Source organism: Lycorma delicatula, chromosome 5 (genome assembly GCF_047948215.1).
Source record: "Lycorma delicatula isolate Av1 chromosome 5, ASM4794821v1, whole genome shotgun sequence".
NCBI classification, from domain to species: domain Eukaryota; kingdom Metazoa; phylum Arthropoda; class Insecta; order Hemiptera; family Fulgoridae; genus Lycorma; species Lycorma delicatula.
The window spans coordinates 27437179-27456616 of NC_134459.1; the positions used below are offsets into that span (position 1 = coordinate 27437179).

Genomic DNA, 19438 nt, shown 5'->3' on the forward strand with positions numbered 1-19438 from the left:
AAAAATTAAATTTCAACATTGGACAAGGTAATAACGTAAAGTTAGACGATCTGCATGTAAATAAGAATTCCACTTTGACTGGGTTTTTCAGTTTGTGTGCATGAGATCAGCAAGTCAGAAATTTGACTTGTCCCATAAATCCCACAATACTTGCAGAAAAAATATCGATGGGAAAGAAGAAAAATTTAACAAATGCTTCACACGAATGTATACCATCAATTCTCCTGATGGTGAATATTATTATCTGCGGTTACTTTTACTTAATGTAAACTGTAAACAGGATCGTATCAGAAACATTCAGAGGTGAAGCTCAGACATTAATAAACCTTATAAAATACAAAAAAGAATGGCTTCAATGCTTGCAAGAGGCAGTTACTTTTCACATATCACCACAACTAATAGAACTCTTCACTATCATTTGGTGTCTTCTGTTAGTCAGATAGTGCCTTGAATTATGAGAAATGTTCAAGATGGACTTAGCTGAGATTTCCTGGAATTTAACAAAGAGAACCATTACGACATGGCAATATCTTACATACAATCCATTCTCAAACTCATAGGAAATCAAATGCCAACTTCCGTCTACCAACACAAACATTTTACTGGACAGAATGGGCAGAAGAAAATCATCATATCCAATGAAATTAAATGCAAAACAATGAAATGTACCAGAAACTCAATGAAGATCAGAAAATTATTGTGTATGAGACACTTCATGCGATGCAAGCATAATTGTTACAATGCAGATGAGTCGGCTGGAATTTGTAAAACATTTTTCCATAAAACTTTAATTCAACAACTGCAGTCAGACAAAATAATTGTTTAGCAGTAGTATGGACAGGAATAGCTGTATCTTATTACCAGAAGGGAAAATTACAAATGGTTTATTTAAGTTACCTGTTCCCTTAGTGTATAATTTGGTTTCAGTTATATGAGACAATCTAAAAAAGTAAACTAAATGATATAGAACAAGATTTCAGTTGTCCCTGGACAGGCACTTATAACTGTAGATTGATTACTAATGGATTTATTGAAGACTGACTCTAAATTATTAATAAATTTATTAAAGTCTCTATTTGGAGATATGTAAATGATATTATTTGGTGGGGACTTCCATTTGGTGGGAAAATAGAACTTCCATTGGTTAAAGAATAGAAGTTCTTATGGTTAAAGAAGACGTTGGACCCAATGCTGCTAAAATACCAATACAATACTATTGTCCTTATGACAGCTTGAGTTAATTAAAAACATTTTCAATGAAAAAGTTTTGAATGAAAAATATTCACAAATATGTAGACATGGCTATTTTATGTGCAAAAACAAAGATTGCTGCAAAACCAGCAAGCATATTGCAGAGAATGTTGTAGAAGATGAACAAAATATTTAGTACAGTACTGATTCAGTACACTTTAAAAACATTAGAGATGAACAACAATATCTAGTAGAGTTTCTAAACAACCTCAATCCTTTCCTCAGGTTTACCACCTCACAAGTTGACTTTATAGAAAAATATTATTATGCTAATTAGAAATATCAATTTGAGTACAGGATTAGTTGTTAATGGAATAAGGTTGATAATTACAAGGTTAAATGAATATAATATTGTTATAAGCACGCATTATATAAGAATGGGATAAAATACTATTACAAGAATTAATTTATATAAATTAGATTCAACTGCACCATTTAAACTAAATAGAAAACAATCTCCAATAAAAGTTGCTTTCAGTATGACAATTAATAAAGCGCAGGGACCAACTTTGGAAAGAGCAGGACTTCATTTACCCACTACAGTTTTTTCACTTGGCAAGTTGCTTTTTCTAGAACTAAATAATTCACCATATAAAAGTAACCATTGTAGAAAATTCCAAACAATTGTTATGTGTTACATTCACTACTTCTAACATTGTGTACAAAGATGTTTTGTGGCAACTGTGCCCTTTTTCATGTTATCTAATGTTCTGTACATTTTGCTTTATATATATATATATATATAAGTTAATATATATATTAACTTAAAGTAAATTTTTTTTTGTTATTGTATTTATAGATCAAACTATATGTATAATAGAAATAAACTAAAAATTAATGATGAAGACTCAAAATTTATCGACAATATTATTACTATCATTAGAAATATGTAAACAAAATTATTTTGAGTCTAACAAAGAATATTACACACAAGATAACATTTTGCTCGTAGGATTTCTATTATCGACCGTTATGTCCAAAATTTATTTACAGGAGTTTGAGAATAGGATGGTCTATAGTATTACCCACATTCATAAAATTCAAGGGTTCAGTACATTGATGATATTTTCGTAGTCTATAAACCTGATGTATAAATAATGAACATTTAATAATTTTAAAACTTAATTCTTATCATAATAATTTAAAATTTACCTTTGAAACGGAGAAATATAGAAAAATAAATTTTTTAGATATTGACATAGAAATTAGTAATAATAAAATTATAACATTCGTATATAGGAAACCAACAACTATTAAAATAACTACTAACAGAAGATTGAATTATCCTTGGGCACACAAAGTTAGTATATTTATAAACATGTTACACAGAGCAATACATTACACACAGAATAACAAAGAAAAACTAGATGCAGAAATAGATATTATAAAATGTATTGCAGTAAAAAATGGATAATAATTGATAATATTTATAAAAAACAGAAATTGAAATCTAGCAATGCAACAACATTGACACCTATAAATAATAAATGTCATGATGAAAATATTTCTAAAAAATACTCCTGTACTTACAACATTATTGAAAACATAGTTAATACAAAATATAGACCATACAATCATAAACATTTGAAAATCCATAATAATGATATGATCCTAATAATTTATGTGGTTTTCTGTAAAATAACTCGTACTGATTGTAACAAAATTTGTATTAGAAGACTGGTAGATCACTCAGGACAAGGTTTGCAGAACACTTTAGTTCTTATAAAAACAATAAATTAGGTTTCTCCAATCTTGCAGACAATTTAATAATCAGTAAACATTCAATCACCGACTCTGATACAAATTTAAAAATAATAGAAAATGTAAAAGAATGTGATAATAATCTCATCCTTTATAATGTCATTATAAAACTCTTTCTGTACATTAATCAAGTTAAACTTTTGTCTATATAATATTTTTCAAAAATATTTAATTTTTTATTGACATTCTTATCAAAACTGCCATAGATGTATAATTTATTAAATAAAAATGTTAAATAATGTTAGTAGAGTACTGTATGTGTGGTTCGCCACACATTAATTTTATTAGTACATATTAATTTTTTGACTATATATCTTTATAATATCCAACAATTTTAATGTTTTTGAGTTTAATGTGTGATTTTGAAAAGTTTTTATTAACTGACAATGAGGGAAACCCTTGAAAGTGCTCTTAAAATGGAAAAACAATAAGCGTAAGATAAGAAGCATTGTTGAATTCTGTACTGTTGGTGGAAAACTGTTATACTTTTGTCTTTAATATATATATATATAATCATTTGTACAGCTGTTTTTTTAAGTTATTTAATGATCATGAATGTACTTATGACTGTACCAATGAATATACTAATGTTTTGTAGCAGTTATATTTATTTTTCAAGTTTTTTAATGTTCTGTACAGTTTGTCAGTGTCTGTACATTTCCTGTGTATAGAAATATATTATTACTGCAGTTAATGTGATTTTTTTTTATCTTTATAAAATTTTTAATCAATCTGTCACATAAACTAAGCAGAAGCAATGTGAAAACTTTACATATGAGTCCACTTCCTTATTTTAATATATATCTATTTAATTTAAATCTTGCTATAACTTGATATAGTTTTAACTTTGTATTACTTTTGTTTTTTTTGTAACTGAGTAAGACTTTTACACCTAAATCAGCTTTTACATTTTATTCTTGACATACTTTTGACTAGTGGTAATGGTTTAATGACAATGAGTTTTGGAAACTTTTAAATTTGTTTGATATTCAGGTAAGTGCAAGTTAAGGATGAACATAAATGAGTATATAAACAAACTGTTTTCAAACTGACCTGTTTCATGAAGTAATTGAAAATGATTAATGGCCAAATTATCCAATCCTTGAATATCTTAAAAAAGTTTGAAAAATGATTAAATAATAACTTACAAGAACAAATTACTTAAAAAACTACCAAAAATATAAAAAAGATTATAATTGAAGTTTTCACTTAAATAGTAAATTAAAATTTTTTAACATCAACAAACCCTACTGCTATAAAACAACTTGAATGCTTAATCTCAAATACATTTCTTTAATTATTTTGCTAAATAATAGATTAAACTATATCTACCTTTTCCACCAAATAAAATAATTGTTAAGTAATTAATAAATAATATAAAAAAATAGTCACAGTTTAGTATTTCTACTGATGTTAAATCTATATCTGGTATTCAGAAAAAAATAGGTATTTAATAAAATAATTACTCAAGTTTATCCACTAACTGAAATTAGTGTTGGTCAAAAATTTTGTAATCCAGTGTATCTATTTTTTATTACAAGCAAAAGGTTGGATTAAATAAAACACAATTAAAAAATATTTCTATTTCAATGAACAATACAAGTTTTTCAGTCCTTAAGTCATGAGGATAAATTTTTTTATAATCTCTCAAGAATATAATAAATCATTGCATTAACAGTCACTTTTTAATGTCTGTCAGAAAAAACTATCACTACTGCTATTAACATAATGCAAAAAAAAATATTTAAAAAATAATGAAGAAAATTATGTTGACATGTGAAATTGATATTAAGTTTTAATTTTAATAGTGTTAGAAATAAAAGTTAAAACTCCAACTGTTCTAAAAGTTTCAATGCTAACATAACTAAAGTTTACAAAGAATAAGGAAACATTCTAAATACCATAACCACTACAACATATAAACAATTCACCTTCTTCTCATTCTTCCTTCACCTCTACAGGTAAATTAACATAGCATCTGATTCTGTTCAATATGTCCAAACCAAGACATAAGCAACAATAAAATATAAACCAAAGATCAGTTTTAACAAATATCTCTTAAAAAACAATCATGAGCATTTTTTAAGTATATAGCAATTATTATCCAACAAATAAAATTTAGGAAGGTACTTTGATAACTAAAAAAAAATAAACTGATATCTCATATTATAAAATGTACAATAAAATGTTACAATCTAAATAAAAGACACTCTACTAGTTATAGCTTCAACCAGATTAAATAATTGACCATTCTCACAACTATACTAATCATTGTATACTGTACGCACATTGCAGTACAAAAAACTCCATCGTGTAAATGAAAAACTTTTTTTGTGTAACAAACCGTGCTATATAAAAACAATAACAATTTCCTAAAAATAATACTTTGAAAGGCACTCATATCGACTTCCTGTCAAACACACAATATTTACATACACTAATATACAATTTTAAGCAAATACCAAATTAAGTTTTAAATAAATAATCAGTTCGATATACAAATAAATTACAAAACAATAAAACTTTAAAAATTGTAAAATATATGTGTGTATATATATATATATACATATATATAAATTATGTACAGAATTATATATATCATAAAAGAATAATAAAAACATGAAATATGAAAATAGAAATAATTTTGGAAATACATGTACACGTACGTAAATTTTAAATTAAAAGTTAACTTTGAAATAACAAATGTATAATAATGAGTAACAGAATTAAGTATATTACGTATTACGAATTATTAATATTACAGATCTTTAGGTGTGAAGAAGGAACTTGACTTAAGAATGGTTCTAAGCAGATTTAAAACATAATCATATGATGCAAAACTAATACCAACAGCGATTGGTCCCTTTATCCAATTCATGCTAAGTCCTTTAAAATATCCATTTTTAAGACCTTCCTCTCTGAAAAAAGTAAAGAAACAATTGAAAATGCTAAAATTTTATAATACAAAAAAAAATAATAGCTACTGCATAAGTTATATAAAATTTTTAATTTATGGTTTTTCAAGGCTTCTAAACGCATTCACTTGCAATCATACTGTCCTTATAATTTTGTCCATTCTAACACAATTTTGCCAAAAATTAACAATTAGTAAAACATAAAATTCACATAAAAATAAAATAATTTCTGAACAACAATGAAATATCATTTTAGGTTTTTAACATTTCTGGATATAAATTTAGAATAAAAGAACTTTTGTTTCAGACAGCAGGTTATCAAATGAAAGATCTTAACTATTTTGACGCTGCTGGCAGCTACATGTTTTCACTTATAAATCATTACAGCTATCTGCTGTTGCTAAATTATAGCTTTTAACTACTATTATGCAATTCAATTATATACAATCAAATGTACATTGTACATTACACATTTAAAGTGTAACATTGTTCTTTCACATTTAAAGTGAAAGAAATTATTTTATAGGTATATTTATTTATTAAACAAAGTCTTGTTAATCATTTTCAAACAGGGCTGTACTTTAAATGATAAAATTATGTTGTCATATCATGGCTTGGAATACACTTAACTATTAGAAATTTATTATCAGGTATAAGTCCTAAGAATTGCTTTAATGTGTCAGAATTTAATACTGATTTGAAGTAATGTAACAAAATACATTATGACTGTTAACCTTTTTTTAACTTTAAAAAGTCTATTCGACAAAAAAAATAAAAATAAAAATGTAAATTTGAATCGTACATCTCTTGTTTAAAATTAACAAGTCTAGTTAAAAACTTACATATACATGGAGTATGCAATTAAAACCTTTGAACATGTTTATCAGTGTTTAATAGTGTACAAACTACTTATAATTATGTAACACAAATTCAAAATTCATTTCCTTTTATAAAAATTAAGCTATGAATTATAATGGTTTTGTTAAGTGTATGGTGGTAAGTATATTTAATCCTTGTCCTTTGTTGTATTGATTTTCAATTAAAACCCTTAAAACAGTAACAATGTAATTAAAGAAATAAGAAAACTTCAATCAATTTTCACATCAGGTTTAATCTCTACTTTTCCTTTTCATCTTTTCCAAAAGATCCTAATAATCCTTTGTAACCATTGTAAATTCTGACCAAAGTTAAAATTAAATTGAATTGGCTTATTAAAATTGGTAAATTTATTTGTATTTTATTTTATTATAAATTATTTTGTTATATGTATTTTATTTTATTTTATTATATGTATTTCTTAATACGTCAACGCATGATATTTAAAAAAAAACTTAAAAGTTAAATTAATAGCAGCATGGTTCATTAGTTATCAAAAATTCTTTCTTAAAACAGAATTTTAAGAAATATGACATCGTGCCTGAAAGATGAACAAATATTTTCTATACAAACAGCGTTACATTTGTGTGACTACACTTACTCGCACAAACTTGATAATTCGGAGAAATAGTGGTGGGGTTAGATTGGTGAGACCATCAGAAAGCGTTGGATTTTGACATGGTTAGTTTAGTACAGCGAGTATGTTAAGAAAACTAATCAGGAAATTCATAAACTATGATTTGTACAGAATACAAGTACGAGAATTTAATGTCAAAGGCCTCTCCATAAAAACATTTCATGGATTTATCAGAAGATTGCTTATCCATCGACCTTTTTTTAAATAACATTAAAAAATATTATTATTGAAAATGTAATATGTTATAATAACAAATTATGTTTAAAATTATATTTAAAATTAATTTTGGATGGGCCAATACCTTAGTATTATAAGGTATTTTGTTAAGTTCTTATAAGTACAAGTACTTACGTAATAGTGGTTCTACGAACTCAAGTAGACTAGTTGTGGGAATACTGAGTCAAATGTGTGTGTCATTTTTCTTTATTTTTGTAAATAATGTGTATTATTTATTGCTGTTAGTAATATTTTTTGATTTGTTGAGTTATTGTAATTTTTTTTGTAAAACTCGACGGAGAAGCATAAGCAACATAGTCCCAGTACATTGTTTCACAAATCCCAACAATAGTAAGTTTATTTTTTGTTTATTAAAAGTTTATCCTTTAAAAATTATAAAATTTTGTTTTTTGTGTTTTATCAAAAGCTCACAAATTTGCGCCCGAACTGGAACCAGAAGCTCACACCTTTCCTCATCAGAAAATATCAATTTAATTTCCTTTCTTTTTCTGAACTATGTATATAGGAATTTAGCATTCCTTTGTATCCTCAGCAATCCTGCTAAGCATCTCCTCCTAATTTCTTAAAATACCTTATAACTGTTTGAAATTCTTGTTCACTCGACAAGCTGTATCAGGGTAAGGGAATAGTGCTTAAGAAGCAGGTGCAGCTGATTAATTCTCAACTGAAAAGTAACTACTATCTTATATTTTAATTTTATTAACAATCACTCAAATTGAATTCAATGTTTTCAGAAGAACATCGGTCAGTCTGCCTTTCCCTATTTATAATAGACACATGAGACAGCCTAGAAATACTTACTTGTATATCTTTTTAAGAGTACCATACACTGTTTTGTATTCGCCACCAGTTATGTTAGCAGTCTGCATTCTTCTTCTGACGATATCCAATGGATAAGATGTACACTGCCCAGTAATACCAGCACAAGCACCAAATACTAAGTTAGCTACTGCGCTCGGCTCACCAAATTGCTCTAAAACATAAAATAAGAAGTAAATAAATGTACACTAAGGGCTTATTATTTTTATCTAATCTGTTTATTAAATGTTAAAATGAAAAATGTTAATTAGGAATAATTCTTTATTATGTTTGTCTTTTTTTCAAAATAAACTTAAGAAAAGATTATTATTAAGATCTCTTCACTCAACAAAAATTAAGATATTGCTATGTTTAAATCTTTGCTTTTAAAAGCTTTCTATTTTCAAGGACTAGTAAACAAAAACGATATGCAGAATGTATAGACTCTTAGCCTCAGCTGATCTGGTACCATAACCATTCCTCATTTAACATGTATTGAACATTACAAGATTTGAAACTTTCTTTCTCAAGAAGCCCAATAGCTTAAAGAAAAATTAATTAATCTGACTTAAAAAACTGCAAAATAAACAAAAATTGGACTTTTTAAATTCTAATGATTAAAAAACTCAATTTCTCAAACTAATAACAATTTAGTTTAGTTTTAGCAGATACCTGTAGCCAAGGGTTATTTTGCTCGATACCTTCAGACTGGATTACCTGATTTTTATGAAAATTTTGTGCAATGACTTCTGAATATGGGTCATTAATGTCTTTAATTTTAGTTACAATTAGTCAAAGGAGGTGAAGACATGCCACATGTTCAAAATATCACCATGGTACTGTACACCAAAATTTTACTTAACGGAGAATATTTATTTTACATAATTCTTTACTTAACAGAATTGAATGTTTCACTTAATTTTCCTTCTAAAAAGTAGTCTGTCAAGGGTGAAACCTTTGGAATCTAGGGTTGTAAAATAACTATAGCTACCTGCCAATAAATTTTATTATCTACAGTTACTAAATACATACAAAAGATTTTAAATCCTTCATGCAAATTTCAATCCAGTGCATGTACCTAAAGCAAAAAGAGAAGAAAAAATAGTACAACTATTAGCACCTACTTCTAGTTTGCAAATAATAAAATTTGCAAACCCTTTTAAGAGGCAGAAAGATTTTTAAAATAAATCTTAAATAATAAAATAACAGCTTATAATTCAATCAAATTTAACGCTTACAATATAATTTTATAAATTTAAATAAATTATATATTAAAAATTACATATAAATTTTAATAAATAAATTGTGTATATATATTCCCACACCTTAAAATTATATAATACATGTTAAAAGTTGAAATAAATTAAAAGCTGCTTTTTTTTTAATATTCATTTTAGGAATCTTTCTGCCTCTTGCAAGTGGTTTACATATTATATTATTTGCAAACAAGAAATAGGTGTTGAAAGTTATATTACTTTTTTATATATTTTTTATGCACACACACACATATACAACATACACATGTTGTGTTCTAAAAAAGTCAACTTTTGTTAATAGCACACCAACCAGTGAAAAAAGATATTTCAAATGGCATAAGGTAGTCACCTTTCAGAAACATAACACCATTTGACATATCACATGTACTAACCTCTCATCAGATTTTTAACAAAGTGAAAATAATGAAAAATCTTAAAAAATGTTATATAGGTTACATTTTTCTTCAAATTTGGTAAAAGTCTTCAGATATTTAAAAAGTTTCAGCAAACATATTTCGGGAAGACTATATGAGCAGATCACAAAGCTATAAATGGTTCAATTGTTTTAAAGGGGAGTTAAATGATAACATTGATAAAAATTAAATAGTTTATAAAAATTAATAGTTAATTGTCCAAAACATTATGAGTCATCAGCACAATTATGCAATGCAAACATGCATTGCATTCTGCCAAATTCCGCCACATTTGGATGGCAGTTACCAAATTGTGATGAAGCTACATATTGATGTGAGCATATAAATTTATTAATTATAAAAGGTTATTTTAAATTAATTTCTATATTTCAATATAAAAATGCCAAAATTTAATAATGAAATTTATCAATAATTCTGATTTTCTTGTTAGTCTCAAAAAGAACTAAAGTAAAATAATTTTTCAATTATTTTCTTAGCAAAGGTTGATTTGCTTGGCATTTCTCCCACCACCACGCCATTCGGTCGCCCTAAAGCATTAGACTGAATGTCTGTGCCACAAATGGCTACTGAGTCACGAAACAGTTTAGTGATCAGTGTCCTAACTAGCTCCTAGAGCTAACCTAAAAGCATGAGCAGAATAAGCGTGGTACCGTACACCACTCGCTTGCGTGTCCCACCGCCCACTTGTCATATATCATTAAAATGAGTAAGTGCACCCCTTCAACAACTAAAACATATATGACTATCAATATAATTAATTTATCTCATCAAAGACAGCAATTCGCTGCCACACCTAGGTCGCTGAATGCCAGCAAGCATCTGTCCACCATTTAAGTTCTTGGAACCTTAACAAAGAAGAACAACCTTCTTATCACTGTTATAAACCAGTGATAAAATATAATAATAATAATACCTTTGTACTTATTTTTTAAAGTTCCATATGTGAAGAAGCTAGTTCCTGCATAAGGCACTACACCGAGGATTGTAGGGATATAGCCTCTGTAAAATCCTTTAATACCACTCTCTTTCCATGTCGTTGCAAATACCTGCACACATTGTACCATGTATAATAATTTACTTGTGATATAACCAATTTTCAATAAATAACTTATTAATAAATTCTGCTAAACATGTTTCAATCCTTAAATAATGTTTTTCTATTGGATCTGATTATTCAAATGAATAAAATGGAGAAATGATTTATTGCAATACTGCACACAGTATCTAGCCAAAAATAATATAGCATCAGGAAAAACGTTGCTATCAGCTAAATAAAGCAATAGTTGTTAATAATTATGTATACTTTCAAATTTATTAGAAAGAAATGAATATTTACTTATCTTATTTTAGGTATTTTGCTTCTACTTTATATACACCTTAAAAGTTTTTGAAAGGTAATCTTTAAACCACGAGAAAAAATAAAATGAAAACGAAAATAAATATATAACATTAAAACATTATACCAAAGTTTCTTGCAATTCAATTGAAAAGAGTATTCAATTAAATTTTTATTTTGATTATTACGGACTTTGATTATTTGATGTATACAAAGGTAAGATAAGTAGCAGCAAAACACTTAAAGTAAGATAAGAAGTAAATATTTATAAGTAAGTAAAATTATCAGAACACAAAAATTTTCAACATTAATATTGTGAAAAATAACTGTCATTTATTTTAATCCTAGAAATATCAAATTCATTAAAAGTAATTGCTCATCCCCAAAATATACTGCCAAGAGTTAGTAGTTTGGGTTCTGCATTAATAACACTGAGGAACAAAAAATAATTTTGAGCTTCAAATTTTTTGTTCAGAAATGAGTGATTCATGTTTAGGCCATTCTTTTCTAATGAAATGATTTTTCTGTTCCTACTATTCCATTCACATAAAAAACAACAGTACTTTGTGTAACCAAGCTGCAGACCAAGAATAAGTGCAATTACCTTAAAATCACCACAAACATTCCATTCATACATTGCATGTTGAAGCTTTTCCAATGTAAAGTTTTTCATATGTTTCAAAGTTTGTTCATATGTGTAAAGTTTTCATATGTTTCTTTCATACTATCAGAGTGAGCCACAGGTACAGATGGGAATTCATTGCCATTATGCAGAAGTACAGCTTTTAAATTAACTTTAGAGGAATCTCTAAAGTTACATTCTGTTGGGTTACGTTCATTACAAGCGTCTCCAAAAGAGAAGAAATATCATTACGAAAGACTAAGCCATTTTCTTCAGAAGAATAGTCTTTAAAATCAGAATGACGATTACGATAAGTAATATTCAAGTAGATAAGTTTTTTTTTTATTTTCATTTAATGGTTGATATTTTTGTATTCTTTTGAAGAAGATTTCATCCTTTTCAGGAAGCAAGCATTTCTGACCATTTTTTGGATAACTTTAAATCTCGTATAAGATCATTAAGATTTTCTTGAGTCGGTAAATGAGGCTCAGATGAACTGCTTTGTTCAAAAGTTGTATCACCAAATCTTTCTTTTGCATCCTTACTTCCATCAGCTTTCTTCATCTAATGTCAAATGTTCTGGAGGCTTTGATACGGGCAATTCTTTGCAGTGTGGATCTGGTCTCATTGCATATTGAAATTTAGGGTAAATCACTGTATGTTTGATTTTGACATAATCCCTTTAAATTTTGTTAAACAGAAATAACAGTCAGAAGAGTGATCTTTGAGTTCTCTCCAAATCATAGGGATCAAATAACACGTGGCATGTGCCATTTTTCCATTCAGTGAGAAGCTTAGAACACGATAAACAACAGATACACAGGGCCCAATTCCTTGTTTGGTCCCACACCCAAAATAAAGTTCATAACACTTTTTTACTAATGAAGTAAGGTTTCACCTTTGAGACTTGAGCATCACTTCATCACATACATAACAAAAATTGTTAGGATGATTTAAACAAACTCTAGGCATTTTGTAACTAACAACTAATTAAAAGAAATAAAGTTGTAAATATGTAATACATAATAATTCAGACATACAAAGCACTCACAATGACGTGTTTACCGATTCACTACTATCTCACAACTGGCATCGTTCTGATGAATGTGTGCTACACTACATCACATTTGTACAAGTCTATACATGTCGGATCTGTACAACAGTAGCAATGCTACCCTTTGAGTTAGCTCATTTGGTTCCATCACATTTACAATGCTTTAGGAGCTTTTACTTGACAATGGACAAATGGACAAACAGAAGTTTTAAAATATTTAAAAAAATTAAAATAGCAAAAAAACTGTGAATGATATTGAAATTCCAAATACATATTTGAAAAAAGAATAAAAAACTGCATTAAATACACCTATTGGTACTCGTGAGACAAAAATCATGTTGACCAGTGTAATTAATAAGAAAATAGATGCAATTATATTTTGTAATTCAAATTATTGTAATACTGTTTTAAAATAAAATATCGTGAGAATGAATTTTATGAACATTTGTTAACTGCATATGAGTCGAACTTCAAGTATTTTGAAAAACGGATTTATATAATAAAACTACACATATAAATATTAGTTCTATGAGCATTTGTTAATTGCATATGAGTCGAACTTTAGTATTTTGAAAAACGGATTTATATAATAAAACTACACATATAAATATTAGTTCAGAGAGAAGTTGCAAATTATTAATTAATTTCAATTTGTCAAATTTTATACAGGTGTGTATTAGAAAGAAATGTTTACGTTATCTTTAAACAGTATTGAAAATTATTATCTTAAAAAATTAAAGTATTTGGTTTTTGTGATATGTTCATTATATTTTTCATTTAATGGTTAATACTGAAAACATAATTTACGTTTTAATTATAGTTAGACAAAATCTAAACACTTTTTTCTGAATAAACTGATGTATGTCAAATTTGCCTTATAAAGTTAAATGCAGCAAAAAAATAAACATTTCAAAAATGTTAATTAAACAAGGTAATACACAGTATGTAAACCAGAAACTTAATATATAAATAATAAAATCTAGATTATAAAAAATTCACCTGAATTAGGGTACTGTAACTTTCTTGACCTCTAGTAACAGCCATTCGAGCCCTTGCTAAATCTAAAGGGTATGTCATGGATTGCGATGTAACTCCTGCCAAAGAACCAGCCAGAAACCTCCTTTCTGGATCATCTTGCTTCCTCAAACAACATAAATAAATTAGATTAAAATATTCAGGTACTTCAGAGGTTTATAATTCAGTAAATCAATGTTTTCAATTTTCAAAGTAAATAAAATATTATACAAAGAAAACGCATACGTATTTCAAAAATTTGAATAGATGATTTTTTTTTCAGCTTCCCAATCTCATTTTATAAATTCTTACAATCTTTATGAGTAGCCTCGTGCAACGTGATAGAATATTATTACTGATACAATTAATTACAACTGATACAATTAAAATATATTCACTCTTTTACTTAATTTTTGTATGAACTTTTCACTGTTATTAGGCAGATTTACATCATTATCTCTTTGTCATCTGAAATTGAACTCTTGATTTATTATACTAAATGTATTTGTTTTTGGTATCATCAAAATTTTTTGATATGCCTCACTTTTTAAAACTCTTTATATATTTTATCTAAAATTATAAAATTTTCAAACAACCCAAACCAATTTTATAAATAAAACATATTAGACAACCTATTTTAGAAATACTCTTGTGAAAATCTTCAATGACTGGTTCTGCACTTCTCTCTCTGGCATCAGCTGATGTTACTGTTGATATTTCTTTAATTAGACAGGCACATTTAGAATGCAGTCAAAGACTGTAATGGGTCCCAATTTTACCTGTTTATCTATATTTATAAACAAAGATATTCTGACTGATTCATTCACTCATCAATAATAGCCTAAACTATTAAAGGGTAGGTTCTTTTATATAGCAGGGGGTATAGCAGCACTCGTGTAAATTAATATGCAATTATCATTATTTGGTATTTTTATTTTTTTTTTTTATTATGCAATAACAGAATTATTTCAATCATGACTGAGGATGTGAGATCCCACAAAAGTACTTTCATGAAAAATTAAGGTAAGACATATCTTACCTCAATATTCTATTTAATAGAATATATAAATATATATACATACACACGATCTAAGATTCTTTCAAGAATCATCCTCAACACGATTGGTCCACAACTCGAGCGAGAACTAAGAGAACACCAGGGAGGTTTCAGACCCTGGAGTAGTGTACAGATCAGATCATGAGTCACAAGCTAGTAATGGTTTATAGGAAAAGAAACAGACGTGATAACAAGAAATGTTATGACTCCATCCACAGAGAATTCCTACTAAAAATTCTAAGACACCGTGGACTACTTATAAAATTAATAAACATGATAAAACTGACCCTCATAAACACTAAGTCAAAGGTAAAATTCAGAGGTGAGCTCTCAGAACCTATTGAGATCAAAACAGGGCTGCATCAAAGCAACAGGATTTCACTGCTATTATTCAACTTCGCTCTAATGAGAGAATGGCTCACAAAATTCCTCCAAAAGTAAAAATAGGCCAAAAATTCAAAACACATTGTCTTGGTTTCACTGACGACTTGGCACTGCTAGCAAATGACATCGACAAAGCTAAATCATAGATATTGAACTTCAAAACATTGCAGATAAAATTGGCCTCAAAATTTCATTCGAAAAGACAAAAACTATGCCCTAAAAACCAACACAATTATAAGAAGTATACATAAATGGTAATAAAATCAAAGTAGTAACCCAATCTAAATACCTCAGAGAAATAGTAAAACACAATGTAAATGAAAAAAACCTTGATCCAAATAAGAAGGAAAAAACTAGTTAAAGCTTATCTCAACCTTGTAGGGGGAAGACACCCACCTTGTGACGTTACCAGTCGCAACACCACCCCCTTCGTTCTAAGCCCTGAGGGGCTTTACCAGAGGTCGTCTTTAGACCCTCTAACTGATTAAATCTTACAGGCCAGGCCTCGGTCAGGATGCCACCGATGTAAATGCCTCGGCAGACATTTGCATCAGAAAAATACAAATCAAATTTTGCCATCACGTACGCCTCAAACAGACATCTTCACATCCAACCTAACATGATTCCCTCAAACTAACTGACCAAAACCACGGAGGGTGAACCCCATGCCTAATCAGATTTGACAGCATCGTTCGTGACTGTGAATACCTCAGAAAACGAACGAGTTGAAAGATAAATCAGTGCTACATTCATACCAATCAAAATTATGTTTTATGCAACATAGAAATTCAGACCCACACCCCAAATAAGTCAACCAATTTAGGTCACCTGACAAGGGAAGCGTAACCTCATTCCAGACCACACAGGAGCTGGGGACAAACCCTGCACCCCCACCCGGTCGCATCATGGAGTCTCACACAGTATTATCAAGTCACAATCAGAACCGCCACTGGCAGAACAAGGCCACGCCCCCAGTTGCACAGGCTACCATATCCCAGCAGTGTGGCCACCCCCACCAGTGGAAACTCCAAATCAAACCACAAACAATACCAATATAACCATGGCATGATGCCAATACGCCTACCTCTAACCAATCCAATGCCTAGGCTGGAACCGTAGCCACCCAGGATCCTACCACAATCGAGTACCTCAATTAAACTCCCTCTGCAGACCTACACACCGCAATGACGCGAAGAAAACCAGCCACTATAGACCACTCCTCACGGATCATCCAGTTAATATGGAGATCCAGAAAGGAATGTATTCTCTCAAGTTCCCGAACAACTTGTGAACGTTAACCTCATATTGGGGACTGACGCGCAGAGGATGTGGTCCACTGTATCATCAGTCCCACAATCTGGGCATTGATTCAAATTCACCAATGAAACCCAGCCAAACTCACCCAAAAGCCACCATGCACAGAGAGAAACTGTGATACATACCAATTGGGGGAGACCCATCCAATCACACTTAAATAAGACACTATAGGAAATATACTGTGCATGCAGCGACCTGTGGGGGATTCATCCCACCTGACCTGCCACGACACAAGTCCTCGGTCTTCAGTCTCCTGTTTTTGTTCTGACGTCAATAGGTTATTTACCTTGGAAATATAGTGTTCCTTACGCACACTAGCCAAGATATCTATTGGTTTAATTCCGGCTACAACACAGAGTGCCTCCTGCGATACTGTTCTACAACCGCCTATAAGAGCCAGCTAGAGGTGTCACTGGGCATGCAGCAAAATGTCTGCGTAATACCTAAAAGCCAAGCAGTGAGCACAGACAGGTGCAGCATATAGCATAATAGCCTCACTGACACTTGTAAAGAGGATATGCATGGTGCGGTAATGCAACCCCCAATCGGAATGAATGACTCTACGGATTTCATGAAAAGCATATGCGGCCTTTTTTGCCACATACTGTATATGTTCCTTGAACCGAAAATTCTCATCAAGGATAACACCCAGGTATTTCTGAGTCGTAACATACAGATAGAGGAGACCAGCCATCCGAACCTGGATTCATCGGAAAACAGTCAATCACCCCTTAAGCAACACCACTGTGGTTTTCTCTGAACTGAAAATCATCTTATGTTGGAGACTCCACAGTTGGAGTATCTCACAAGCATTATCAACTCGGAACTCTACCTCGTTACATGAATCCCTTCCATCAGTAGCAGCGCGTCATCAGCATAAGCGACGACACGACAACCACATGGTAACCTCAAATGCAACATGGGATCGAATTCTTTGTATATACTTATGCTTCTGAAACAGGGCAGAGGGCCACCCTAAGTTATTAAATGCTCCGGATATGTTCAGAAAAATCCCTAATACATATTTGCATGAACTACAGGAAGCTATATCCATCATGTTTAGTATGGCATCCTCAGTGCTCTTGCCTGGTCGGAAACCAAACTGGTTGTCCATTAGCAAATGACCAGTGACCAATCTAACATTAATATGCAAATATAAGACCTTCTCAAAAACCTTGCCAATTGCAGGCAAGAGCGTTAGTGGAGGGTAGGAATAACTAACAGTAGGATCTTTGTCGCCACCTTTGAATAACAATACCAAATCTCCACGCTTCCAACATGCCGGAAAAAGGCCGGTGAAGAGCAACCTATTATATATTCTAATTAGAGGACCAAGAACTACTGGAAACACTTGGATGAGGAACTCCACTATGATACAATCATATCCGGGGGCCTTGTGCCGTGCCGTGCCATATAGCAGATTACCTGATACACCTCCGCCTTAGTGATCTCAGAAGATATTAAGTCTGTCTCAAAAATCAGCAACTTCCTGCCTGACACGTCAGTGGTATGAAACCTCACCCACCATTGTGTCATTCAGAAGCAAATTGTTCAGCAAAATATTAAGGACACTGTCCTTATCAATTACCACACCCTCACAAGTCGACTTAGCTAAAATTATGTTCACTTACAATAAAAAATGCCTATCAGTTAATGCAAAAATAAGATACTACAACACAGTTATAAATTCAGAAGCCACTTATGCAACAGAAACACTCTTCTGTCTGAATGAACAATCAAAGACAGAAAGACTCCAGAAAATAAAAAGAAGAATCTGAAGAACCTGCATCAATAAGAAATATCAGAAAGATGGGTAGTGATGGATTGTGTCAAACAATGTGTACAAAAGGTTAGAACCCATCACTGAAACCATGGAAAAGAGTAACTAGAATTTTTTGGATAAATTATGAGGATGCAAGATTCAAGACTACTGAAAGCTAGTACAATACAATCTCGACTCAAAAGAACGAAGACAGGATGGAGATGGATCAGAGAAATAAGAGAGAATCTGTATGAAATTGACCTTACACCTGTAGACACCACAGATAAGATAAAATTAAACAAGAAAATCAAGAACAAAAACACTTGCTTCACACTCACAACACGAACATTTTCAACACTAGAAAGGGGAAAAAGATTGGAACGTACGAAAAAGTACTGGGAGGACCACAAGGCCCAAACAGTCCCATTGAAGAGACATGGATGACGGATTGACTAAAGTGTTCCTATGCAGTCATAAAACATGATAAAAATAATAATATGATCTGATATTAAAGAGCAAAATAGATTTTAATTTTAAACTGAACTAGTAATGTAATTACAAATGTAATATTTATTGTTTATTTGTTCTTCCTTTTTAAATTCTAAACTTGAATATGATACATGAAAGAGATGAAAATAAAATACCAGCCATTTTTAGCATATTAAAATACTTGTGTTTAATTTAATGATTAAGGTAAAATGTGTAATTGTACAAATTAAATCCTGCA

The 19438-nt window shown here is 30.0% G+C and overlaps 1 protein-coding gene across 3 annotated transcripts in view; it reads right to left on the reverse strand.

The window, feature by feature from the left end:
- DPCoAC (dephosphocoenzyme A carrier) overlaps positions 1–19438 on the reverse strand; it is a 59211-nt gene that overhangs the window by 11824 nt on the left and 27949 nt on the right. For 2 of the 3 annotated variants that reach the window (XM_075365844.1, XM_075365845.1), the window contains exons 5-8: positions 14177–14314; positions 11079–11211; positions 8479–8650; positions 4849–5930 (exon numbers count right to left, since the gene is read on the reverse strand). In XM_075365844.1, the coding sequence (XP_075221959.1) occupies positions 5771–5930; positions 8479–8650; positions 11079–11211; positions 14177–14314 (603 nt within the window). In that variant the 3' untranslated portion in view covers positions 4849–5770. Of the gene's footprint in view, positions 1–4848; positions 5931–8478; positions 8651–11078; positions 11212–14176; positions 14315–19438 lie in introns of those variants that run through there. The other variant, XM_075365847.1, reaches the window with a different exon arrangement.